The sequence below is a fragment of the Lepidochelys kempii genome, chromosome 11, assembly GCF_965140265.1.
Source record: "Lepidochelys kempii isolate rLepKem1 chromosome 11, rLepKem1.hap2, whole genome shotgun sequence".
In the NCBI taxonomy this organism is placed as follows: Eukaryota; Metazoa; Chordata; order Testudines; family Cheloniidae; genus Lepidochelys; species Lepidochelys kempii.
The window spans coordinates 59489207-59517016 of NC_133266.1; the positions used below are offsets into that span (position 1 = coordinate 59489207).

The 27810-nt window shown below is 43.3% G+C and overlaps 2 protein-coding genes across 4 annotated transcripts in view; both read right to left on the reverse strand.

Moving 5' to 3' along the window:
• TMEM237 (transmembrane protein 237) overlaps window positions 1-7784 on the reverse strand; it is a 30015-nt gene extending 22231 nt beyond the window's left edge. The window contains exons 1-5 of one of the 3 annotated variants that reach the window (XM_073306437.1): window positions 7671-7784; window positions 5100-5131; window positions 2454-2464; window positions 1690-1746; window positions 43-156 (exon numbers count right to left, since the gene is read on the reverse strand). In XM_073306437.1, coding sequence (XP_073162538.1) covers window positions 43-156; window positions 1690-1746; window positions 2454-2464; window positions 5100-5131; window positions 7671-7700 — 244 coding nt within the window. In that variant the 5' untranslated portion in view covers window positions 7701-7784. Of the gene's footprint in view, window positions 1-42; window positions 157-1689; window positions 1747-2453; window positions 2465-5099; window positions 5132-5933; window positions 7316-7670 lie in introns of those variants that run through there. The other 2 variants (XM_073306436.1, XM_073306435.1) reach the window with 2 other exon arrangements.
• A 2974-nt stretch (window positions 7785-10758) lies between these two features.
• Window positions 10759-27810, reverse strand: part of MPP4 (MAGUK p55 scaffold protein 4) — a 57453-nt gene continuing 40401 nt past the window's right edge. The window contains exons 14-19 of the mRNA XM_073306434.1: window positions 22696-22866; window positions 21280-21360; window positions 19831-19924; window positions 15447-15555; window positions 12982-13116; window positions 10759-11153 (exon numbers count right to left, since the gene is read on the reverse strand). Coding sequence (XP_073162535.1) covers window positions 10962-11153; window positions 12982-13116; window positions 15447-15555; window positions 19831-19924; window positions 21280-21360; window positions 22696-22866 — 782 coding nt within the window. The 3' untranslated portion in view covers window positions 10759-10961. The remainder of the gene's footprint in view (window positions 11154-12981; window positions 13117-15446; window positions 15556-19830; window positions 19925-21279; window positions 21361-22695; window positions 22867-27810) is intronic.

Here is a 27810-nt window from a genome sequence, read left to right on the forward strand (position 1 = left end):
GCCTAATTCCATCTTCCATCCTTTCTGTCAGTCTCCACATACCGGGAGGCATTCTCTTCTTCTTGCGTTTCCTCTGAGGTGGAGCATCCTGAACCTCAGGAGTTAGAGGCTCGCTACTCTCAGATGGCCGACGGACAGCTGCATGAACGATACCCTCTGAAAAGCAGAATAAAAGAAAAAAAATTCAGTTCAATGGTAGGGTGAGCCTTCCTGGGAAGGCAACCAGGGCATATCTGCACTTTGTATTTCCTCTTTCTCTGTTTAGCTACTAGGTGGAATTCATGTGGAACACACTTTGTGAACAATCCATCTCCTCTGTGAGATGTTAAAGAATACCTGACAATATTTAAATCTATTACAAAAACAGGCATAGTAGTATTTACTTGGATTTGTGTTGAGTCAATTCAGAATTCAGAGCACTTAGTAAAATCATCAGTTTGCAAAGCATTTCATGGCTGTGGATAACTGCCTAGTCTCAAGGACCCAAGCAACTGAGGTAAGCAGGAAGGGAAAAAATAGCAAGAAAAAAAATTCAAGGAATTTGTCAATGCTGTATCAGCACCTGCTGCTTTATTAGCAACCAGAATTGAGGGGAAAAAGCCCAATGACTTTAGTATTAAGACTATAATTCTAACTCATACCGCTTCAGAAGAAAAAAAATCACAATGTATAAAAACTGTGACAAATATGGCAATTTCCTACAATATCTTTGGGAGATCTTATTGAATTACATTTAAATAGTTTTGGAGTCCATTGCATTATAAATGCTAGTTTATGTATTATTGTGGGATTGTATCTAACTTTTCCAGGGGAGAGACATGGACAACGTAAACCCTGGGAAACATTAGGTGCTTCAAGGGACTATCTTAAACAACGTAACAGAAAAGAAGGAACTTTCATGACCAACAAAGTTAAATGGGTTAAGTGGGAAATATATGGGGGAAAGGGAATGCAAATCGCCACATCAGCACCAAACCTTTTGAAGCTACACCCTGAGAAGAGAACCACTGTCTCATTGATTACCTATTCATAGTTTCTGAAGATCAAAGACTCAAGCTAAATAAAGGAAAGGCTAGCCAATGCATAGGGGTGCTTGTTCTGAGGGAATAGCTGTTAAGAACGTGTAACCACAGAAAAACCCCATAGTGGGATTTAAAGAACTGATCATGTCCCAGAGCCATTGCTGGAGTTTGGGGTGATCTCTGGTAAGTTTATTACCATGTGTGTAAGTTATTTTATTTTTCTTAATACGTTTTCTCTGTGATGCTTTCACCATAAGAATATAGGTGCTTGCTTATATGTTTATAGCCTCTGAGGAGAGAGCAAAGCAGGCCTGCTTAGGCAATCTGATTTGCTGGGGAATTTGCAGTGTAAGGAGAGAACTTTGCAGCCCAGAAAAACCCCAGTCAGGAGGAAGAGACAGACAGGTCTCGGCCCAAAAGAGGTGATGGCTGGGGAGTCAGAAGCCTAAAAGTGGGTCCCCTTGTTGGACCATGAAGGGGAAATACAAGTGCAGTTGCTTTGAACTGTGACAATAACCAGTGAAGATGAACGACCCGGGAAGACTAAAAGTTGCCCTGTTAGGAATGGTAGGTATGAAATCCAAGGATGCATTTGTCAGGAGATCAGCTACAGTACAGAGTTCCTCCAGCATTCCAAGTATATCTTTCACTCCTGGAAGCTTCTTACCCAGTGCATTTTTTCCTTTGGGCTTCTTTCTTTTTGGACGACTAAGTGGAATTTCATCTGTAAAATGTAAAATAAAGGAACTAGTTACACACTATGGAGGAATCCGTGCTCTCTTTCTAACAACTCTACTTCAACCCAGAACGGGGAATCCCTTTGGAAGTGAAGAGGATTGGGATTTCCTAGCCCTCTCTTTACACAAGAGAACCCCCATCAGCACAGTAAAGAGAAGGAAGAGTACAGCAAGGAGTGGGGAAGTAATAGGAAATAAAAAACCTGCCCAGACTGCAAGATGTGTTAAAAAAACACATAGGATGGGCATTTAAAAAAAACAAACAAAACAAAAACGAAAACAAAACCAGGAAATTATAATAATGATGCGCCATAGGAAAAATTTCTCATATACAGCATAGTGTCCAATTCTGGTCACTTCACCTCAAGACAGATATAGTAGAGAATGAAAAAGTCCAGAGAAGGGCAACCATGAGGTGAGGCCTGCACAGATGAGTGACTTTAAAGACTCTCTCCTCTTTTCTAAGCTATGTTACTCTCCTCTGAAGATAAGGCCCCTCTAAGGTGTCTCCAATTGACCACCCAAAAGCATAAGCCACTTTCTAAAATCTTGACCCATGTACACATAAAGCACTAAATAAATAAATTATAATACTTAGCATACTGCTTTTAGGCAAAACTTTAAAAACGATTCAACTGATGTCAACAGGAACTGTTAAACAGAATGCACAGCACTTAATACTAAACAAACTCACCTTGGCTTCCACTTCAGATCCAAGATTTTCCCATTTAAATAAAAAAAAAAATCAGAAAGGAATATAAAAGGAACAAGAATGTCAGTTTTGAATTAGTTACAACTCAGAACTGTGTTAGAGCTCACAATGCAATTGGTTTATGTGGTCACAGAACTTATACATAAAAGCCATCCACCTCCCCTGAGCCCTATTTCTTTTTACGAACATTTGAATATGACAAGATTGCGGCTGCTTAGCAATAGACAAAACAACAGTCTGTTTGCTACTTGTGACTATGTACAGTTTATTGATTTGTTAGCTGTTCATGAGATTGAAACTTTCATTTTACCTGGCTCTTTAATTGGAACCTGTCTTACTATCTGACACAAACTAACAGAAGAAGTTATATGATAGTGAAGCAAGCAGCTAACAAAAAATATTCAGACTCCTCAAAGCGTTTATGGGCTACTATGTACATATGTCTTAAGGCACTGAAGAGGATTTTCAACTTAACAGACCATAACAACGTTCTTTCCTATCATCAAAATCTACCTTGGCTCATGGATCATTGAACCCTCAGAACCATAACCTCTCCATATTTTGCCTCAATATGGTATTCATTGATATTATTATTTATACCACACTCAAAAGTATGCTAGGCACCAAGTTGATTTTAAAAAGTCTCTGCCCCAAAGTGCTTGCAATTTAAAATACAGATGAGAGACAGCATTCAACAGCAATAAACAATGAGGCAAAGACCAGGAAAAGAAAACAAGGGGTTGAAAATAAAAAAGTTACTGAGACTGAAGTAATTTTTAAAATCTTTGATGCATTTTTCCCCTCCAAATGACAGAAGCAATGAGATATTATGAAGTAAATGGTTTCCCAATCTATTTACAACACAAAATTTCTTTTCTACTATATGATTGGAAAACAAGCATCCTATACCCCAAGGCCCATGGAAAGTCAAAGGAGGAAGTTACACATACCCAAACTCTTACATTTTTATGGTACTTTTTAAAAATTAGATAAAAAAAAAGTTATTTGCTGCTAGGCTAAAACTTACATAAAAATGTTAAAAGAAAAGGAGTACTTGTGGCACCTTAGAGACTAACCAATTCATTTGAGCATAAGCTGGTAATAGCTTATCTAAAGTGATCACTCTCCTTACAATGTGTATGATAATCAAGGTGGGCCATTTCCAGCACAAATCCAGGGTTTAATCCAGGGATGGAATGTTGGATTCTTACAACTACAATACCCACCTGCAGAAGTGAAGAAACAGATTGACAGATCCAGAAGAGTTCCCAGAAGTCACCTACTACAGGACAGGCCTAACAAAGAAAATAACAGAATGCCACTAGCCGTCACCTTCAGCCCCCAACTAAAACCCCTCCAACGCATTATTAAGGATCTACAACCTATCCTGAAGGATGACCCAACACTCTCACAAATCTTGGGAGACAGGCCAGTCCTTGCCTACAGACAACCCCCCAACCTGAAGCAAATACTCACCAGCAACCACATACCACACAACAGAACCACTAACTCAGGAACCTATCCTTGCAAAAAAGTCCGTTGCCAACTGTGCCCACATATCTATTCAGGGGACACCATCACAGGGCCTAATAACATCAGCCACACTATCAGAGGCTCGTTCACCTGCACATCTACCAATGTGATATATGCCATCATGTGCCAGCAGTGCCCCTCTGCCATGTACATTGGTCCAACTGGACAGTCTCTATGTAAAAGAATAAAAGGACACAAATCAGATGTCAAGAATTATAACATTCATAAACCAGTCGGAGAACCCTTCAATCTCTCTGGTCACGCGATTACAGACATGAAAGTTCCGATATTACAACAGAAAAACTTCAAATCCAGACTCCAGCGAGAGACGGTTGAATTGGAATTCATTTGCAAATTGGATGCAATTAACTTAGGCTTGAATAGAGACTGGGAGTGGCTAAGTCATTATGCAAGGTAACCTATTTCCCCTTGTTTTTTCGTACTCCCTCCCCCCCCGGACGTTCTTGTTAAACCCTGGATTTGTGCTGGAAATGGCCCACCTTGATTATCATACACATTGTAAGGAGAGTGATCACTTTAGATAAGCTATTACCAGCAGGAGAGTGGGGTGGGGGGGAGAGAAAACCTTTTGTAGTGGTAAACACCCATTTTTTCATGGTTTGTGTGTATAAAAAGATCTTCTGTACTTTCCACAGTATGCATCCGATGATGTGAGCTGTAGCTCACGAAAGCTTATGCTTAAATAAATTGGTTAGTCTCTAAGGTGCCACAAGTATTCCTTTTCTTTTTGCGAATACAGACTAACACGGCTGTTACTCTGAAACCTATAAAAATGTTAGTCTATTGCAATTTTTTGTGGTGAAATACAAAACTGAAATAAAGCTAGGTTTATAATGAAACTGCTGACACAGCCTTCACCCTAGCTTCACAAATGCAAGTTTGATTTTATTTTAAACTTTGTTCAGCACAGAATTGAAAGCATATTTGTCTCTTTAAGACACTTAGCAAAATGTCACTAAAGTCAGTGAGAGCTCTATGAGATTTTTGTTGAGTTCATTTTTCTTAATTTCACAACTTTCAAGTACATTCCAGGGCACAAAAATTACCATATTTCATATAATCAGCTAATTTTACCTTGGAACTGGGGGAAGGGCACGGGGTGGGCACTGAAATAAAAAAATCTTCCATTAGTATGTTATGAAACCATCTCCCTTCTAAACCCTTGCTAAGCCATTTCACAGAAACAAGCTAATTCCAAGCATGACTGACACATCCAACAAATATTAAAACTTCTGATAGGCGATTCTGAACATAACATACATATGCATATGTACACAAGTGCATTGAGATCCTTGGATGGAAGGTACTATGTAGAAATGTAAAGTAGTATATGATACAAATTTGATGTCAATGCCTAAATTCAGATGTGTGCTGGATTTTAGAGAGATACTATAGACATCTCAGAAGCATATGTAGCTGTTCTCTTTAAATATTTTTACTTCTCTTATAATAAACTACACAAACAGGAAAGTTAATTCATCACTCCAATCAGTTGTTGAAAATATTATCTACAAAAACACTGCCAAAAATTAGACATTTAATATCAACATATTTGCAGATATGAAGAGTTGCAGGTACTTTACTAGTGAAATTATAAATTTAGAGATAGAACAGTCTAACATGATAAAATGTGCAAGAAAACACAACCTTTTCAAATTATTTTGACCATAAGGTCAAAACAAAATTAAAACTACAAAATAATAAAACCTCTTGTTAACAGACTAGCTGAAGCATAGCTCACACACCTGATAAATGTTTCTCACCTAGAAAAAATGAGGCAGCTTAGATTCAGATTTTATATTAAATAAGTAAACGGGACAAAGGAAAAATCCACATGCTCCGAAGACTTTATTTCAATTAAAAATTACACAGATAATGTAATTAAAGGCTTGCTAGAACTGAACTCACCACTTGTTTCTTCCCCATACCATTCAAAATCAGTCCTTGAGAGAGACACTGAACAGCTTCCTAAACCCGACAGTGTTGACTCTCACCTCAGCTTACTCTGCACAAAAATAAGCTTCTGATAGACAGGATTAGCTAGACATGAACCTTGTTGTCCCTGATATTGCTCTTATTTAAGTCTATGGGAATTTTGCCATCAACTTTCCAAATGGAACAGCAGTAGGTCTTAATGCTGCTTGCAATTAAAGAAATACAAGATCCCATGACCCTTTACTCACAAGAGTAATTCTTACCCATGCTTACATTGATCGGGATGCGGGACAAAGGGTTAAATATCGGGACATCTGGTCACCCTATCCAAACGTGACCCAGGCTAAATTGCACTGAACTGAATTTATTTGCCACAGAAGCATAACGGGCTAAGTCAGCACTGCCAGGATTTAAACCAGTGGTTCTGAGGAGTGTAGGTACTGCAAGTCCTGAGATTTAGACCATTCTTATTTTTATAGCTCTTTACATCTTCAAAACACATTACACTGATTTAAAAACCCTATGATATAAGCATATTTATTATAAGGATAAGGAAACCAAGGCAGTAAGAGAGACTTGCTTGCCCAAGCCCACAACAGAACAGGGATCAGAAATTCCTGGCTGCCATTTGCACGAGACCATGATCATGTTCATGTACAAGACATTGCTAGTTATTTGATCAATAAAGGGGGTTAATATGTCCCCTTGGAAAAAGTCACTCTTTTTGGTCTATATGGGGGGGGGGGGCAAAAAAAGCCCACAATTGTTAACACTGGTGAACTCCAACAGCAACAGCACCAGTGTAAACAACGCTCCCACAAGCACTAGCATTCTTAATACAGTACTGTATTATGTAGGTCTGAGGAGGGTTAACAACACTGTTAAAAAAGTTGGTGGCCACAGGAGCTTGGTCTATGCGAGGGCTCCCAATATTGCTACAACTAAGATGCAATTGCAAAACACGCTGCCTGCTCAGTTATTTCAGCAAACTGATTTTAAGCACTGCTTTTAAAGCTACAATCTCCTGACGTGGCCGTGTTGGCCAGCTCAGATGGGGCACAGAACTTTACTGAAAGGGCTTTTGAAGAAAAGACTTTTCAAGATTGGTCTGTACCATGAACAGTTCTTAAACTACAGCTTTTAATCAAGATCTGGGTCCCATCTGCACAACCGAGGTAGCAGAATCCATATTCAACACAGTTACTTAGCACAGCTGAAAATGCAGGTCAGGTTGGGGGCCTCAGAAAGCTCAGCAGGATTAAAAGCCTCCATATAGCCATCCATCTGTGTTACACACCGAACTGGAGCTGAAGGGGGGCCACTAGCAGGGAGATGTCAAAACCCCTGCCTCCAATCTGAGAGGAAGAGGCTGTAAATCTCAAAAATAACTCTAAGAGCCCCATCCTGCACCCTCCCCCCATGAGGGAGCTTTCCCCCCCACACCCCTTCCCCAACCTGCAACCCTCCCCCACACACTCTCCCTCTCCACCTACACACGACCCCCATGAGGAAGCCTCACCCTACCTCCAACCCCCAACACATTCCCCCATAAGGGAGCTTCTCCCCACCTGCAACCCCCCCACTCCCTCCTACATGCCCTCTCCCCACACTCCCTGCTCCCCACCTCCAACCCCCAACACATTCCCCCGGTAAGGGAGCCACCCCGCATTTCCCCTCCTCTCGCCGCGGCAACCTGCCCAGGCCCCTCACCTGGCGGGCTCCCTGCTGCGGGGGCTCCATGCCGCGCCTTGCCTGGAGCTCGCGGCCGGCTCCACAGCCCAGCGCGCCCGTCGCCGAGACGCTGGAGCCGCGGGGGAAGGGGAGGGTGCTGCCGGGCAGGGATTTCCGGGCGGCCACCAGGGGCTCAGCGAGGAGGCTGCGGGCCTAGAGGTTAACGCCCCCCCCAGGCTCGGCCCGGGCCCGGGCTGCACAGCAAGGCGCGGGCGGGCCCGCCCCCCCAGCAGGGACCACCCCGGCCGGGCTGGAGCCCGCGCTGCGTGAGGCGGGGGCTGGAGCGTACGTGTGGCTGCGGCCCCCGGGGAGAGGATGGCGAGCTCGGGGGGGGGGCGGCCTGGTGTAGTAGCTGGAGCCCCCCCTCCAGCTCGGGGCGAGGCCGCTTTTGGCTCATCCCTCCTGCCTCTGGGCTAGGCGGGGTTGGCGGGGGCTCCGCAATCCGAGGCCAAGAGCGCCGGGGGTAGCGCCCAGGCCCCCAGCTGCTGGGTCACGCAGCCATCGCCCCTAGCCGGCTCCCCCTCCTCCGGCCCTTGTGTCAGACACTGTAGGGTGTGGGCGTCAAGCAGGCCCGAGCGGGCAGCCCCCTCTCCTTACAAGCGGGATCTGCAGTTAGGGCTCCGCCCCGGCGGCCCTTGCGCCCCATGGGGCTGCGGTCTGCAACCTTTGCTGGAGCATCTCTCCCTGGTGACGACAGGGAACCTCACTTTTAAGTGCATCTTGTAATGTTTTGTTTAAAGTGGACCGTGGGGGAGGGGGAGGGCTGGGGAAGAAGCCTCAAAAAGAACACAACGATGAACAGCAGGGCCCTGCAATAGTACTTTGCATGGCCATCCTTGGAGCCTTTGCTCGTTTACCAATGGAGTTAGCTCATGTTGTTCATTTGTGATGCCCCCCCGCCAATTCAAGGTTCCTCTGCAGTCCTGGACAGGAAGAATCAGAAGGAACGTGGGGGTTTGTGCACTCAGGCTCTGAAGGGGAGGAAATAATATAAGTACAGAAATAAGTACAGTATCACAGAAAAAAATGGAACTAGCAAGAGGAATCCAGACTAAGAAAAACAAAATATATGGATTTGCACAATTCTAAGAAAAATCTAAACAAAACTCCCACTATCTAAACTAGGCTCTCTGTTCAATGACTGAACACATACTCTTAAAAGGGCAAAATACAAGAGCCACCAGGATGGTGTGAAAGAGCTCTGTGTGGCTTGTCAAATACAACTATTTTCCAACTCTACCATTGCATTAAAATATGCTTTTAATATCACCACTTTTAAATGTGCACGTTTTTTGTTTTGTGTTTTTAAAACAGCCTTGACTGGCAATTATGAGAGACCAAAGATTGCATTTTAAAAGCTCTTACAGCAAATCAAATGTAGAAAAAAGACAGGAAGACCATAACACTAATGCCCAAGCTGCCCTGTGATCAAAGGAACTGATTGTTGGGAAACACACCTACACATGAACACGGCATAGTGTTTCAGAAGGAGAGAGAAACCATCACCAGGTTCTCTTCAGTTTGCTGGTAGTAGGGAGGGAAAGAACTGGAAGGAACCTATTCCTTTATACTGTCCTGACGTGTACTTTACACACTTGTCCAGAGTAGTTATGTATTGGCACATGAATAGTCAATAGCTGGTATAAGATACCAATCTCTAAAAGTGCACTCAACTGGAAGTGTATTACCTGGGTTTATTGTGTATTGTAATTTTTAGCTAGAGCAGTCAGTAGGTGTAAGAATTGTGCGAAGGGAAAACCCAGAATCTTTTCTATTAGACTTAAGAAACCCACATACATAGCCTTAACATTTGCGTTACTTATTTCCTGTAATGGTGAATGACTAGTGCAACACGTACAGTAGAAAACTCAGGTGCATAAGGCACTGGACACTGAGCTCTGCACTCTTGCTTTCCCTAGCTTTGAAAATAAAACTTTTTTGCTAAATGCTTTAAACCTCTAATTGTTCTGTTTTACAGAAATTAAAAATGACCCAGGAAAAGGAAGTTTTTACCAGTTTACCCAATTGACCTTGCAACATGTTTCAGTTATACTGGTTAGGATGAGAGAGGAGTGCAGAGTAACCAAATGCAAGTAAGTACTTGATGGAGTTTATAGTGTTATACTTCTACATAAACTAGGACGAGAGAGGATTCAGTTCTAAAGATACCATTATTCTTTAGTATATTACACAAACCTGTTCATTATCAGACATCATAAATACACATTTGCTTCTAGTGGACAACAGTGGATTACTAGTATAAGCCAAGATGCACCAAAGGGAGTCAGGAGTTAGAGTTACCAGCAGCTGTCCTCCTTTTGATGGTGCATCTCATTTCTAAATCCTGGACCAGAAGCAGGGTGCTGCCATCAATCAGTTGTGCACATCATCATCTGCCATTCTTATTTACTGCTGTGTTTGGGAACCCTTGCAACCAAAGGACTCAGAACCCAAGGATGCTCTCTTACACTTAGGCACATGAGTAACTTCACTGATTTGACTTCAGTTAGACTAGTCATGTGAATAAGCATTTGCAGTATCAGGCACTTAACTGCTTCTAGACTGATAAACCTGCTCTTGTAAATTGCTTCTGCTAACCTGCTATGGACTAGATCATCATTACATTTAGTGATGTGTCTTTACAAAGATGATATCTGTCAGCATTTAATAGCTGTAAAAAAATTAAAATAAAGTCAATTTTATTTTAAAGGTGAATGTGAGTTCTGGAGTCATTTGTGTTGTGAATGGCATTAAACCTAATTTAAAAAGAAACATCAGTTAAGAAACTTGTTTGAGACAGAAGCAAGCAGCAGAATAATACATTTATAAAGCACTCTCCCCTGGTGCATCAAGTCAACCTACTAAGCATACTCCAAACTTGCTACATCTTGATAAAACCATGGGGGATTATCCTTTGGGAATACACAAGCATCATAAAAATGAAGAAGGCTCTAACAAAAAGGAAGTATGGGAAGCACTTTTTCTTTAACTCAGGTATGATTAGACCACACAAGTACATGCAAGAAAACAGATCTTTTATTTTTGTAATTCTGAGATACTACAGCACATTTTTGGTACAAAATTGATGTTAAGCATCACATGTTGCAGTAAGAACTACAATGAAGACAGTATGATTATCTCATTATAGCTTTTTTCCTAATCCCCCTCCAAACTCTCTCCACACAAAGATATATTCTTACAATCCTGACAGGATTATTCTGGAGGTAAAACATAAGATATAATCTTTGTGAAGCTGCCTGCTTCTCAGAATTATGGCTGAGTATCTGAACAAATCCATGTAGCAGGGACCCACTGGGGATCATCCTGTGCCTGATGGACTGCAGACAGCAGCTGCACACAGGCCTCTTGTAAGTTGTCATTTACAATCACTTGATCAAAGAATTGACCAAACTGAGCTTCCATTTTCTTAGCACAGTCCTCCATCTCCTGCAAGTCTTCCTCCTGTAAGAGACAGTACAGACCTATAGAACATTATAGTTTCATGTGAGACACTTTTGGATGGGAATAGGTTTATCCAAGTTTTCACTTTCTACTCTTCCAAAGAGGAACTGGAGGTTAGTGGCTAGATGACAGAACTGGGAGCCAGGAGATTTGATTTCTCTTCCCAGCTCTACCATTGACTCAGTATGTGACCTTGGGCAAGACACTTAGCCCGTCTGTGCTTAAGTTTTCAATTTGTAAAATAAAGGATACTACTACTTCCTTACCTCACAGGGAGGTTGTAAGGGTTAATTCACTGATGTTCATAAAACACTTTGAGATCCTCATATAAAAGGGGGCATAGAAATACAAAGTAATATTATTATAAATAAAGACCTTCTATTCTGCCATGGTTCCCCCTGAAAGTGTTGCAGACATCCCTTCAGAAAACTTAGTTTCTATATGTCAACTCCAAACCATTTGCATGCGTGTCCCATTATAAACCTCATGCTTCTTGGAATAAGCTCCCTTGTATTAAAATATGATCATTTGATATTCGTTTGAGAATAAGAGGGAGTTCTTGCATATAATTTCCAGTGGGACTCAATCCTGCAAACCATCTGCAAGCAGAAGCTCTGACTGAAGTCATTGCAAGTTCCACGGGGCTTCCAGGATCAGTTATTTTGTATGTCTTTTCAGGGTAGGGACGATTTGGAAAACCACACCATGGGCCAGATCCTCAGCTAGTGTAAATTGGCGAAGTTCTAGTGACTTCAATGAAGCCATGCCAATTTACATCAGCTGAGGATGATTCCTGTCTGTAAATGTTAACACAAACGGAAATTATTCTGACTTATAACCTATAACAACTGTAAGATAGGCATGCCATTACAATGGTAATCAATTCTAAACCTTTGGAGCATGACTGATGGCTTACATGGTTCACAAGAAGTCTTCCTCTACCCCACATGCTGCATTGCACAGTTGCCTAGATGAGGTGAGGGTGCTGTTATTTGCCTCTGAAGTATCACTGTACTGGCTAATGCTACAGGCAGAATCCAGATGTGATAGACCAGAGGTCCGATCAGTTTTGCCACACCTATGTTCCTAATCTGTATTTCAGTTTGTCAGCAATATTTCCCCAAATTCCATGTTTTTAGTTATGTAATTATGATCACCTCCCACAGACAAAATGAAGGAAAAGGGAGTCTAGGAAGTCATCAGAAATCTAAAATTTTAAAACATACAGTGCTAGACAATGAAGGTCAAATTGAAGACTAAAAGTTATAGAAAAAAGTTTGACTTTTTTTTTAATCCTGTTTAATTTTTGTTAAGTGTCTAGACAAAGTAAGGCATCTATAATTTTACTGTAATATAGGTAGGAATGCATCACATGCAGAACACAACCACTGTGCTTTTGTTTTGAAATATCTATAGCGGATGTCTATAGGAAAAGGGACTCTATGACAACACTGAAGGAAGAGGGTTCCACATATTTAACTTTAAACGACATGGAAGTGCCTACCCAGAGATCTAGGCACCTTGGCTATATATTATAAAAACAAACCAAATAATGCAAATATAAATACAGAAATCAGACTTCCTCCAAAGAAACCCACTCTAGCCACATATCCCAACCCCAGGGCACAATTCCCAGCCCTCTGTTCTCCACTTCCACTCCAAAACACCAGGAAGAGAGAGGGGCTTCACAACATGCTGAATGTTATCAGATCTGATTTATTTCAGACCAAAGACATGAGGGTCCTTTAAACCATTAATACAATATAGGAATGTGGCAGTTTCTGACTGAACCATCACTGTTGCACCACCTTCATTCTCTGAAACTCACCTTGAATTTCATGTTCACATAATAGTCTGTAATGACCCTGGCGTTTTTCCGAGACTGTCTCATGCAGCTCATACTAGGTGGCTTGATGAATATAATATAGGCTTTTAGATCGTGTGTCCGAGCCATTTGGATACCCTGCAAGTCAAGGTCAGATAGTAGTTACATTAAAATGTATAAGTCGTATTCATCTCATATTTTATTTCTATTAAAAACAAATGGTTATGTACCATCATTTCCAGACTTTGCAGTATTCAAAATCCTAACATGGCCATTAAAAGGTTACATCCGCTACCTTTTAAGGGAGTTTTAAATCTTCAATTGTAATTCCTTTTTAGAGGCTCAAAACTGTCTTGGTTTTGGGGCTGCCTTTGGAAAAGATTGATTCTCCTGCTCCATGTATTGCAAGGCACTGTCTGCCTTTTGTTTCCTTCTCTCCATGCATTGATGCAATTGTTGATGTCAACAGATCACTGTGGGTAAGTAGTATTTGTAACCTGTTGTGAAAAGCAGGGGGAGTTCAAAAACTAATGAGTACAAAGTATGTTCTGCCACAGTGGCAAAATCAAATTTCCTTTTTTCATTGATAACTGAATTCAGGTGAAGGAATGGACAAGAAGAAAAACTCAAAAGGCAGCAGGAGCACAGGGAACATCAATGCGCAGCATAGGAGCCTTCATGGTAGGTTGTTTTGTTATGGTTTTGAGCAGCACACCATTTCACACCTGAGGCTGTGTAACTTATCTTCATTTCTTCAACCAGCGCAAGCCACTACACCAAGTCAAAGCTTGCACAATTCCAGGTCCATGTATCTAAAGGAAGTTTCCCTCTGGAATTTATTCCATGGAGCCTTTCTTCCAGTTATGTTTTTAAATGATATTTTGTTAGGTTCCCAGAGACACCCAGGTATGGAAGCCCTCTAAAATTAGAAGAATTAATACCAGCAAATAAGGGAGTAATTTAGAAAAATCTTAGAAAGGTTCTTTGCGGGACTTAAAGCCTTCAGCACCTTCTGACAACTATTAACTCAGACCTTTATTAGCCTTATCCCTCCCTACCAGCAAGCCCAGGGCCAGGAATTAGAAAGAAGAAAGTCTACGTGAACTAGCAGGATGCTGACTTTTTCATTTGGCTGAGTGGTCTAGAAATGGATCAGGAATCGTAAAGGGAGCTGAGAGAAATCTTGTTCTTTTCTGGGCTTTGGAGAAATATTTTTTGCAGTGCCCAAAAGAGGAGCATATGTGGAAGTTATCTTAATGTTTGAAGCACTGATTGTGACCATCAGTTAAGAATAGTAGCTCCATCTAAGGAGCAACATTTTTAGACCTTTAAGGTGATACAACCTAAACTTCTCTAACCAATCACCTCGCTGAGGAGATATAGTGACCATTCCGCCTCATAAAAGAATCTCAAGTCACACAGGCAGCTTCTGAAAAATTCTTTTGTTAACTCCACCCTGGTTCTCACCGATCAGTGATAAGGAAGAGGAAAAAGGGGTTCTCCCTCTAACCCAGGGGTGGCCAACCTGAGCCTAAGCCGCCAGAATTTACCAACGTACATTGCCAAAGAGCCACAGTAATACGTCAGCAGCCCCCCCATGAGCTCCCACGCCACCCCCAGCGCCTCCCACCCACCAGCAGTCCTTCTGATCAGCACCTCCCCCTCCCTCCCCGCACCTCCGGATCAGCTGTTTTGTGGCATGCAGGAGGCTTGGAGGGGGAGTGGGAGGAACAAAGCCACAGCAGGCTTAGGGCTGGAGTGGGGGCAGGGCCTGTGGCAGAGCCAGGGGTGGAGCAGTGAGCGCCCCCTGGCCCATTGGAAAGTTGGCAGCTGGAGCTCCAGCCCCGGAGTCGGTGCCGCATATTAACTTCTGAAGAGCCGCATGTGGCTCCAGAGCCACAGGTTCGCCACCCCTGCGCTAAGCATTTAGAGAGAATTGGGGAAGGTGTTTCTTCAGAGACATTGCTGTGGCACTACTTTTAAGTCTAAAGAACACAACAATGTAAAATTAAGCTGGGGACGCTTTAGACTGTCTCAGGAGAATCATTCTTTCTTAAACGTTCCCGTCTCTCCTACTGGATTAAGTTTCCAAGCTATGAACGAACAGTTTTTTCAGTCGCTAGTAGCATTCGTTCAGGATGTACTGTCTCATTGTACAAAACAGTATAAGGCAATATGGGTCAGTGTCCATTTTTCCTGGAAAATTTTCAATTGAAAGTATGTGATACAATAACCAGAATAGACTTCTAAACCATGGTGATAAGCACATTAGAAATGATAGCATGTGTGCATGTATATACTCCACCTCACTTTGTTGTTTACAATGTACACAATCTTATTAATGAATCCTGATCCAATTTTATAGTAAGTTTGCTAATTGAACCTTCTCTCCAAGCGGTTCTCAGGACCTGTAGGATGCAGATGACAGTCTCTTCCATGAAGTTTAAGTCTTAGATCCCCCTAGTTACCTGTGGTTCCAAATCCAATATACAGATCTTCCCTTCATCAAGAACTGTTCGCACAGCATCAACGCTGGTGCCATATAGGTGTCCCTTGTATTCCCCATGCTCCAGCATTCTGCAAGAGGCGTGAGAAGGGAGAATGAGAAGAGAAGTGAAGCAGACCCTTTAAATGACAGCCTATGAAATATGCATTTAGCAATGAAATCAAGAGACCGAAGAGCTAAAGAAGGATTACTCCTCTGTGAAAACTGAATATTAAGACACAGGAACCGTTACTGAGGATAAAAATCTAGATTAAACAGGGCTGTCAGATCCAAATCTCCAGTCTCTGAAGAGACTCCAAAATTATGTATTTCTACCCACTTACCCTCCAAATATACATGAGAAGGTTCAGAGGTCATGGTTTTGATTGGTATCAAGACATCTATATGGAAATTCTACACTGGTATTTACTACAGTAATAAAACCAATACTTTGCATTTATGTAGGGCTAACCGTCGGGATCTCAAAAAGACAGTTACCTTTTCTGTAACTGGTGTTCTTCGAGATATGTTGCTCCTGTCTATTCAACTTAGGTGTGTGTGCTCACCACATACACCGGTCCCGGAAGTTTTTCCCTCAGCAGTATCCGTAGGGGACACACATGCCGCGGTATATAGGGCACTGCTAGTTCTCCCCACCCTCAGTTCCTTCTTGCCAGAAACTCCGACAGTGGGGAAGGAGGGCAGGTTGTGGAATAGACATGAGCAACACATCTTGAAGAACACCAGTTACGGAAAAGATAACTGTCTTTTCTTCGAGTGCTTGCTCATGTCCATTCAACTTAGGTGACTCCCAACCAGTATCCCTCGGAGGTGGGTAGGAGTTCACGGACGTGGAGATTGCAACACCGCTCTGCCGAACTCAACGTCATCCCTGGCCTCCTTGGTAATGGCGTAGACGGCTGTGAATGTGTGCACTGAGGGCTACGTTGTGGCTCAAAAGATGTCGTGGATTGGGAAGTGTTCCAGGAAGGCCACCAAAGATGCCTGTGCTCTGGTTGAGTGGGCTCTGATGATTGGCGCCGGAGCACTGCCGGGAGCATGGTCCTGGTAGCAGGTGTGCCCTAGTCCATAATAGCCCAGAACTCCTTCCTAGAAGCCTCAGGAAGGGAGCCCTTGAACTTGGCTATGGCTTGCCACATGTTAAAATCATAGCATCTCAGGAGGGCTTGATGGTTGGCCACCCTCAACTGGAGGACGAATAAACCTTATGCCCAAACAAGTCTAGTCTCTTGGAGTCTTTGTTCTTAGGGGTACCCCGGGTTGACCTTGTTGTCCCCTGTGGATAACTGCTTCTACCACTAGGGAGTTGGGAGCAGGGTGGGTGTACAGGTACTCGTGGCCTTTGGATGGCACAAAATACTTGCGCTCGGCCCTCTTGGAGATGGGAGGAAGGAGTTTGCCACAGGGCATTAGTGATCTTAGAGACCCCATCATGAAGGGTAGAGCCACCCTGGCCAGTGCTGTGGAGCAGAGGACATTGAAGAGAGAATCCGAAGGCTCCTCTAGCTCCTCCGCCTGAAGATCCAGGTTGGCAGCGACCCTCTTCAGTAGTTCCTGGTGTGCTTTACCATTATCCGGAGGAACCGGGAGAGGTGGCCCCGTTATAGCCTCGTCTGGGGATGATGAGGAAGATGCCGGTGCAGTAGGATCCTCCACAACCATTTGTGGCCCAGTGGCTTGTTCCCCTGCTCCCTCTTTGACCTGCAGGGTCCTTTAAAGCACCCCCCGAGCCCTGCTGCTGGAGCCCTGGGGTAGTGGCGGCAGGGCTCCAGTGCTGATTTAAAGGGCCTGGGGCTCCGGCCACTGCGGGGAGCCCCGTGCCCTTTAAAAGCACACCCCCAAAGGCTCCCTGCAGCGGCCAGAGCCCCCAGGCCCTTTAAAGTGCCACCTGAGCCCTGCTGCTGGAGCCCTGGGGTAGCGGCGGTAGGGCTCTGGTGGCAATTTAAAGGGCCCAGAGCGCTGCTGCGGTAGCAGTGGCCAGAGCCCGGGACCCTTTAAATCACCCCTGAGCCCCAGGGCTCCCAGCTGCCAGCTCTGGGGGTGATTTAAAGGCCTCAAGGCTCCCAGCCGCAGCCAGAGCCTTGGAGCCTTTAAACCTTGATTTAAAGGCCCTGGGTATTTAAAAGGCCCCGCCTCTTCCGGTCGAGGCCAAGCCCCCTGCTCAGGACTCCCGAGTACCGGTAAGTCCTTTAAGTTACTTTCACCCCTAGACGTTCCCCACGACGGGGAATGGTGCTGCTGAGGGCGGAAGTGGCCTGAACGCGTATTTACCCCATGACTGAGGAACCGCAGGAGCTGGTGTGGGTGGCACCGGGAGGATCATGATTTCCTGTGCTGCCTGCAGGGCCTCTGGCATGGACGGCACCCAGAGCTGATGGAGGCCTCTGCCGTTATCCAGGGCAGCCGGCGGGGAACGGGTTGGGCTACATCACTCCCTCGGAGCTTGGGCCTGAGATCCTGACATGGGTGAAGAGTTGCCTAGCATGGGACCTTGTTCACACTCTGTTTTATCCTTTCCCTTGCGGGAGGTTGGAGACTGGCCTCCCATCACCTTCTTTGGCTTCTTGGATGGGAACTGGTGCTGGCTGGTGGATGGCCAATGGCGCTGCGTACCAAGGTCACGGTGCTCAGTGCAGAGTCAGAGCATTGCTCTGGTGCTGGGGTGAGGGCTGAATATTGTGCTCCTTCTTAGTCCTTGGCTTGAAGGACTTGCAAAATTTGCACTTCTCACTGACGTGTCCGCCCAAGCAACGCAGACAACTGCTGTCTGAATCACTAATGGGCACGGGCCTCTTGCAGCAATCACAGGGCTTAAAGCCTGGGGACTGGGACATGCCCCATCCCGAGGCAAAGTCCAATTCAGAACCTACAAAGTCTCTAACTATAGCTAAGGGATTTATAAACACTAACAGAAAACTACATACACTATAATACAAGAGATAACTAGTTCGTACGAATGAGCAGCAACAGCACTAGCTGAAGCAACAGTTCCAGCACCGTCACTGGCGGCAAGAAGGAACTGAGGGTGGGGAGAACCAGCAGCACCCTATATACCGCGGCATGTGCACGCCACTCCAGGGGGCACCAGAGCCAGTCCCCTACGAATACTGCTGAGGGAAAAACTTCCAGCACCAGTGCACGTGGCAAGCACACACACGTAAGTTGAATGGACATGAGCAAGCACTCGAAGAAGAAGGGTACATCTACACAGCAAAAAAACCAAAAAACCACACCCAAACCCTGTGACAGTGAGTCTCAGGGGCTGGGTTTACACACAGGCTCATGGAGCTTGCACTACAAAGCTAAAAAAAATAGCCGTACTACAGACCTTCTGGCTTGGGCCTGAGCTCAGGCTACGAAGCCCAGGGAAGAGGGTGGGTTTCAGAGCCCAAGCTGGAATGGCTACATCGCTATTTTTAGCACTATGGTGGAGTCCAAGTCTATAGACCCAGGCTCAGACTTGCTGCTGCAGGATTTTTTTTTTGCTGTGTAGATGTATCCAAAGTGTTTTACATGCTTTAATGAATTATGCTTCATAACAGCCCTTTGAATTATGTAAATATCCTCATTTTACTAATGGGGAAACTGCAGCATACAAGTTAGAGGGCACTTTTGAAAATTTGGTCCTTAAAGGTTCTGGTGCCTTCATGGAGATACATTTGACTGCAAGGCCCACTCCCACTAAAGATGTGGATGAGGGATCAGGGCCTGATTTTGAGTGCTCAGTTTTAGCCTTATTTTAGAAATGTACAGTCTGATTTTTAGAAGCGTTGAGAACCCATAACTCCAACTGAAGTCCACAGGAGTTGCAGGTGCTCAGGCCTTCTAAGAATCAGGTCCGAGGTTGCTAAAATTAGGCAGTCAAAAAACAACACACTCTAAAGGAGAGGCTACTTTGAAAATCTGGGCCTAAGGGTATTCATGTATACACAGCAATTAGACATCCACTTCTGGGCAGTGCCAGCTGACTCAGGCTCATGGGGTTCGGGCTGTGGAGCTGTTTAATTGCAGTGTAGGCATTCAGGCTTGGGCTGCAGTCCTAGCTCTGGGACTCTCCAACTTTAGAGAGTTAGAGCCTGGGCTCCAGCCCAAGCCTAAACATCTACATTGCAATTAAACAGCCCCTTAGCCTGAGTCCAGTAAGCCCGAGTCAGCTGGCATGGGCCAGCTATGGGTTTTTAAGTGCAGTGTACACATATCCTACAGCTCACACCAGAAGTCTGTGGCAGAAAAGGAAAAGAACCCTGGTCTTCTGACTCTCAGCATTTGGGCTAAACCACAAGACTATCCCTGCCTTGGAGCATGTTAAACTTTAGAGATGAAAGCAATAGGAATCCCAAAATTACCTGTGACTATATACCATGTTTTCAAATGTTTCCTTTGATACATAGTGATACTCACGACCATTCTCTTCATAGCTTTTCTGAGCACGAGTGGTGTCTTAAGAAAGAAAAATAAAAATTTTTAAAGTTCTTGTAAGTATTTTCTTTCTTCAGTAAATCAATTTGAGAACAAAGTTCATAGTGAAAAGCCAGGACTCCCAAACTCCATTTTTGGAGCTGTGAATATATAAATTTTAAAAACTCTGTTCATTTTCACAAGTAATCAAATGGAAATAATATAACTAATGGTTTCTACTTTCTAGCTCACAGCAAAAGCCCTGTCTACACTAGAGTGAGATCAGTAAATCTTCCAAAATTGAATGTGTGTCCCCATACTACCCCTTGGGGTCCATTTTAAGCACAATGGGCATTGTTCCTGAAGGAACAGTGAACCATTAGACTTAGACCTTGTCTACACTACACAGTTTTGTCGACAAAAGTCAGCTTTTGTTGACTAAACAGTAGAGTTTTACACACTGCAATGCTCCTCCCGCCAATTTAACTTTCCTGCTACACTGAAAAAATAAAACCACCTCGACAAGTGGCAGTGCATGAAAACTGTTCTGCAGTAGTTTAAAAATGGCCTGCACCGCTCCACTTTATATTGTATTAATTTCTTTGAGAAGGCTAAGAAATGTAAGATTGAGGAACTGGAGCAATTTATCAATTTTAAAACTATTAAAACAGGGATTTAGAGCCTTGCACTTCTGGAGTTTTATCTTCACAAAACCTTGTACCGAATGAGCAGATGCCAAACATCTCTCCATTCAAGTCAGAGATGAGAAGTTGTGAGAATCGGCTTTAGATTTAGTATGCTAGAAGGGAAATCTGCAAGGCTTGCTAGTTTCCTGTCTATCTGGATATTTATATGGCCCTCATTACCATAATATCTGGACACCTTATAAACAAACATTCAATGAATTTATCTTCACTACTCCCCTAGAAAGGGCCTCAGCCCCATTTTATAAATGAGAAAAAATGAGGTATAATGAGATTAAGTGACTTGTCCAAAGTCACGCAGGTAATCCGTTGGCATAACAAGAATCAAACCCAGGCATACCAAGAATCAAATCCAAATAACAGTGGCTTAACCCAAAGACCATCCTTCCTCTTCCCCTGCCAGTTGCAAAAACTGGCCAAAGACAATATTTTAAATAAAGCCCCATAAAATAAAGTAGCTTTTCCTTCTTTCCTGTAGTTCCCACAAAAATAAAAGGAAATGTGTATTGTTAGTCTAGACATCTGTGCCCTTTTAACAAATTCACAGATAGCTTAATATTCTTGATTGATAGGGAAACCATCCCTGCAGCAAAGAGTCTATAAATATTCTGTGGCAGGAGAAAGGGAGTTGATATTTCATGTTTTCTTTCCCCAAAACAGGAAGTTAAAGAGTGAAAGGAACATGTCACATACGGGGTACAGCACTTTGAAAATGATGAGGGTTCATTCCAATAAGCCGCCGCCTTAGCTCATTCACGCCAACCCCTGAAGGACCTGGATAGTTTTAAAAAAAGCCACACACAGTACATTAATGACTGAGACTACACATAAAATAGTTTACTAAAACTATGAGTATATCATATTTATAACAGTCATGTTCCGGTATTATCTCATATGCAAGAACTGGTGAAGCAAATGACTAGCATGGAAATCACGTTACTGCTTCCTCCACTGGGCTTCCCAATTGGTGGCATCACAAATTAAGTGCCTGACTTTGAAAAGTGCAAGGCACCTACAGTTCCCATTGAATTCAACAGGAGCTGTGACTGTTTAGTACTCTTCAGGATCAGGTCACCGCTTTCTAGCAGAATAGCTACAGCCAGAAGGGGACTCAGCAATACTAATTTGAATTATATCTATAGATCTAGATCTATAGACATATCTCAAACATGTACAGATCTAGGATGAGAGGTTTTCCCCTCACCACAAATACCCAGGAATGCTGCGCCTAGCAAAAATATGAGCAGCTTCCATTCAAACAGTTATTAAATCTAAAATTCCATTTTAGGACCAGCAACCCATCACGTATCATGATACTCGCTCAGGGCGAGCCTTATGGGTGGGCAGTGAGGGCAACTGCCCAGGGTGCCGGGGAGTGGGGGCATTTCATGGTCAAGAGGCAGCAGAAGGGCCATGCCCACCCAGGAGGCAGGGGGAGGGGATAAAGGGGCAGGAACCATGACAGCTGCAGTGCTGCTGCCGTTCCTCTGGCCGATATCCACATTGATATCCGCTGAGCTTTCCCAGCTGCGTAAACTGAAGTTTTCTAGGCTGGGTTTTTAACATCCCTCCCGCCATTGCTGTTTCTGTTTGTTCTTAACCATAGTCCTATAAAAGCATCACTTCAAGGTCTTGGTCACAAAGGATTTATAAATGTTTTATCATTGCTATATACATATAATAACCCCATTGAAGTTAAACTGGACTCCGTTTTTGTGATGAAATGTGTTTTCATCCAATATTTGTTACTGTAGGGTTGTCTGAGAGTATTGCATTGCTGAAACTTTTGAAGCATTGAAGGAAATGTTTTGGAACAACAGGAACCACATACAAGCACACAGACTTTATAAAACTGATGTTTGGAAAAAATAAAAGGTAGGTCAAACTTTGCGTCGACCACCTTCAGGAACTACGTGTTAGGGCCCATGTCACTGCCCACTGCAGTCAGTGGGAGGACTCCCACTGGATCGGGTTTTATTGAATCTCTCATTTCACAAGTGCTTGAGCAGTAAGGACACTTCCCTCTGTATTTACTAGAGCTTGTAAGATTTGCATGAGTAGGTGCTTCCCTGTCTGGAGGGCATGCTCCCGTCAGTTGCTGGAACATACCCACTAGCACAATTAGTCGGTTTCGATCTGTGGGATGTCGCTGGTATCTCACCACCTCCTCATAAGGGGCTGCTGCTGCGCTGCAACAGCTGCTGGGACACCGTGCGTAACAGGGCTGCTGGGTGTTCTGGGATTTCCTGCGGCAGAGACGCATGCTTCTACGGAAACCAGCTGAGAAGGGCAGAAAGTAACTAATATTGAAATCCAAGCAGTGGGTGCAGGTGATAACTAGTTCCACTATCTGAATGATCTCCAACTAGGCTACCAAGAACATACTGTGAGTTGTAGCTTTTCTTAAGGTAGAAAATAATTTATCTATAGTTCTTGATAAAAGAGTTCGGTGGGGACTCTGAAAGCAGCTTGGATTTCCAAAATAGAAGCACAAGTATTGAAAGTCACTCTAACTTTGTCCAGAATTAGACCCCCAGAAACAAGTCTGCAAAACAAACCAGAGGGAGATTTCCAGCCATATAGATCATTAGGAATGGGTGACTTGCTCTGGAAAATGTAACTGCTCCAAAAATTCATCCAACCTCTCAACTGAATTCAACCTTTTTTTCAGCTCAGTTCATAAGAGTTCCGTAGTTCACTTACCAGACTTGCTGCTTAGCCTCATCCCCAGCAATGGAAACCTCACATGGTCTGCACTGTATAGCTTGGGAAAGCCCCAGAAGCCATTCACACCACAGCATGAGATTTAAGGGGGAGATCTGAAGGACCAGAAGCCTAGTGCAGCTAAGTTATGCAGGGGCTGGCAACCTACTGGGGAGGTGGGCTTATTGGAAAAGAATCAACAAGCAAGGAGCTGAAAGGGAAGGATAGCTTACTGGGATCTATAAAGGCAAAGTGAATACAGATCGGGTCAGGGAATCTTCAGAGGCAAGGGAAAGGAATGCTTCTGAGAAAAATCACACACAATAGATTTAGCTTCAGACAAGCATCCAGTCTAAATCAAACCTTTTGCCTATTCCTAATCACCACATACCAATAAAGACCCGTTGGCCAGATCCACCGAACTCCTCCTCTTCTAGGCATGAACAAACAAGCAGGAAGGAGAAAGGAGGGTGAATACTGAACAGTCGATTGAATTTCCCCTCATCTTTCATATCACAGAATTGGAAATATTTAAGTCACTGATAATGCCACTGAAATAAGGTCATGAAGTACAGAGACCAGTTTACTAAAGTACTGTATAATATCAAAGATTTAAACCAAGTCACTAACATTTCTATGAAAGTGAAATTTAAGCTCATCGCCCACTAGAAAGTCTAAATAAGAGTTTAAATTCCTCACTTTATTATCTTTGAAAAGAACAGCTAAAGTGTCACACACTGTTTTTAAATATTCATAATGTAGAAGAGCGGTGTGCAATTTAAGTTCTTCAAGTGAAATCTAGCCATCATGAACTCCTTAAATGCAATATTAAAATAATCAAGAATCTGGGAGCTCAAAATATCAGTAAACCTAAAAAAAAAATCCCAGAACAATTGTAAAAACTTCTGTCTACATCTCAGCCTTAGATTCCACAACCAAAGGCACTTTGATACCTTGCCACTGCCCAAATCACCTGCCTAACCGATCTCCTTCATTTCCTTCTCCTGCACTCATTTTCAGACCTTCTCCCATGCGGTGCTGTGTGCTTGGAACAGCCTTCTTGAACAGTGCACACATTCCCTCCTTAAAACTCCCTTCTTCTGCAAAGCCTCTGATTTCTAATTCCCTACAAATCTCATATCACTCTTCTATAATAAAACATTTCCAAACTGTATAATAAACAAGATGAAAAAAGTTAAAAATAACTAGCAAGAAACCTATTTTGACAGCAGTGTTCAGATCTCATTTCCCATGGGAAACTGTGCCTCGCCTCGCCTCCCCTCCCCTCCCTCCTGCCCAAGCTAAGCTGTATCTTCTTTCCTGTTATTCAGTTTTATTCTCCCTACATCTTCTGTCTGCTGTCTTTTCTTTGTCTCTTTGGTCTAACTTTATATGGAAGTTGTTCCAGGGCAGGGACATTGTCTTTACATTCACCTGGAAAGTGCCAGGCATGCTATGGGATTACCTTTTAAGATTAGACACTACATCGATGGGTGCCTCATGAACAAATAAGCACCAAAAAGGTAGTTGAATCGCATGGTGTTGTCCATAGTGGACTTGATAATAGATTCTACTCTTCACTTTTCTCAGGTTCTTTGAAGCTTTTCTTCCTGCCTGTGTACATCAATGGATATACACTAACAACACCTCATGTTTGGTTATAGTGAGAATTCCCTGACAAATAATGGGTTGTGGAGCATGCTCTGAAGACATTCAGGCTAAGGTATATAGCGATAATAAATTGCCTGGTTAGCAAAGATGACAGATTTCTGGATCAGAATAAAATAAAATTGCATTTTAATCTGCCTACCTCACTTCCATGGTCATTTCCTCCTAAGCTCTTGTTTGTTCCTCTGCCTGACCTGACCTCTTCACCCAGAGTTAACAAGCAAATTCAACAACTATGTACTGCAATGGGCTGAATTCCCAAAGGTAACAGGGCTATTGTCTGTAGTATTTTTCTGGCTTTAGCAGATTACTGTTTAAAATCTATAGGAGACAAAAGTTTAAAGTTACCTTCTTTAAGCTCCTCTGGAGATTTGGATAAGTATGTACAAACAAGAAGAGAGAGATGAACAATTAGGGCTCCGAGGAGACCAAGTTCAAGCCTAACTGGGCAAAACTGGACCAATTCATATGTCCTTCAACTTGAGTGCAAACTATGAAACACACAATGCTGGTTTGAAATTAAAATAAGCATGTGCCAGACAAACCACAAAACTTGGATCTGAATCCTACCTCCCTAAACAAGAGAGTGCTCAGGTACAGAGTTTGGCTCTGGCCACTCTCCAATAGCGTACTTGGAAAGTACAACCTATAGTTGCTCCCATGACTCAGTTGTCAAGGTAGAGCGGAGGCCTGAGCTGGGAATGATCTTTGGACTTTTTTCCCTGGCTGCCTGGAAACAGAAAAGAGGGGACTCAGCTAATGAGCAGGATTTGAACTAATTCTCCAAGAACGCAACTATTGCGGGGAAAAGGGCATTAGTGGCCCTAAATAAAGATGCAAGTGACTTCCTCACCAACACCCTTATTCTGTTTTGTAAGCCTCAAGCATTGCCCTCAAAAGAGGAGAAGAATGAAGGTTCTGTGAGTTGGAGTTAAGCAGATGGGGAAGAGCCCACATCCAGATCCTTGGTACTCTTGTACAGCAGCAACAGCACAGCAAGAAAAAGAAGAGGGCAAGTAATTTAACCAAAATAAGAAAGCAAATTATTTGAACTGAGAAATTTAGAAGTGATGTGGGATCTAATTTGTTCTAAAAGACCAAGTTTTGTAGTGCTTCAGATACACAGTTGAACATGTATGACAGGACTTTCAAAGTGTGATTGTACTCTGAAAAGTGTCTGTAAAAATGGCATCCTGAGGTTCCATGATTGAGTGCCATGATTTTCTCTCTGAGGTGCTTAGTTTACAATAAGAAATGTGTTTGTTTCTATGCCTGCCCTGAAAACACAGACTAGGATTTAACAAACAGTTTCTTCATTTGTCTTCATCCACAGTAATAAAGATACCATGGACTAAATTAGGGTCTCATTTATACTTGAGAAATCCCATTATCTTCCAGTTATCCCTTCTGACACCTTCGGTTTGCAAAACATGTAATGGATTAGAGCTTAGTAAACATGACTGTCATTGCTGCATAAGAAGGAAAAGAATTGAGCTCACTTTTCCTTCTGTATATGGGCTCTGCAGGGCTAACAGGAACAAACAGCAGTAAAAATTTATTTTGGTCACTGAAGTCACCCAGATATGGCTCTGGATAAACACAGGGAGCAGTTCTACTGAGTAAACAGGTATAATTTTAGAGAGTCACTTTTCAACAGAGAATTGCACTTAAATCCTATTGCTTTTTGTTTGTTTGTTTTTTTTTTGTTGGATACCTCTTACTTGTCTTTGAGTCTTAGAGGATAAGACAGAACTGGAATTAAGCAAGAAGAATTTGACTTACCAGACTCAAATGTTTCTTCATCTTTTACGTCACCCAGATAGCAAAAATAGCAAATACATTTTGTTTCAATACTATTTCTGCTTAAAATAATTTTATCACATCAGAAATTATTTCCCTTCCAATACTGTAAGGACCACATAAGGCTCTGACTCCTGCCAACTTCCCAAACATACTTCCACTGCTTTCTTTTAGTTCAATTAGAAATGAACTTGACCTGCCAAGTGAGAATCTGGATCCAAACTTCTGTCAAAGTTGCTGAAAAGTGAGAACTGGAATCCAAATGTCCACCAGAGTTTGAAGATGTTTGGATTAGGGGTTTTGATTTTTTTCCTCATTTTTACCATCAGTGAAGCACATCCAGCTCCTTGTATTTCACACAATCCCATTCAAAAGGTTAATGTTCCAGAAATCAAACACAGTATACATGAAAGCTCTGATATGAACATCATCCCTAACTCAAACTCCTTATGGACTTGCATTGAGAAATATAACAGTGGAAAATAGATCCTGCAATTTAGGAACATAGGACTTGCCATACTGAATCAGACCTGCAGTTCATCTTATCCAACATCACAGGGGTGGCCAACCTGTGGCTTCGGAGCCACAGGCGGCTCTTCAGAGGTTAATATGCAGCTCCTTGTATAGGCACCGACTCTGGGGCTGGAGCTACAGGTGCCAACTTTCCAATGTGCCAGGGGGTGCTCACTGCTCAACCCCTGGCCCTGCCACAGGCTCTGCCCCCGCTCCACCCCTTCCTGACACCTCCCCTGAGCCTGCCTTGCCCTCAGTACTTCCCACCCCCACCCCCGAGCCTCCTGCACTCCACCAAACAGCTGATTGGGAGGTATGGGGAGGGAGGGGGAGGCGCTGATCGGTGGGGCTGCTGGCATTGGGAGCGGGGAGCTGATGGGGAGGCTGCTGACATATTACTGTGGCTCTTTGGCAATGTACATTGGTAAATTCTGGCTCCTTCTCAGGCTCAGGTTGGCCACCCCTGCAGTATCATGTCTGCAAGAGTGGCCTTTGCCAGTTGCTTCAGAGGCTAGTGCAAGAAATCCTGTTATGGAATAG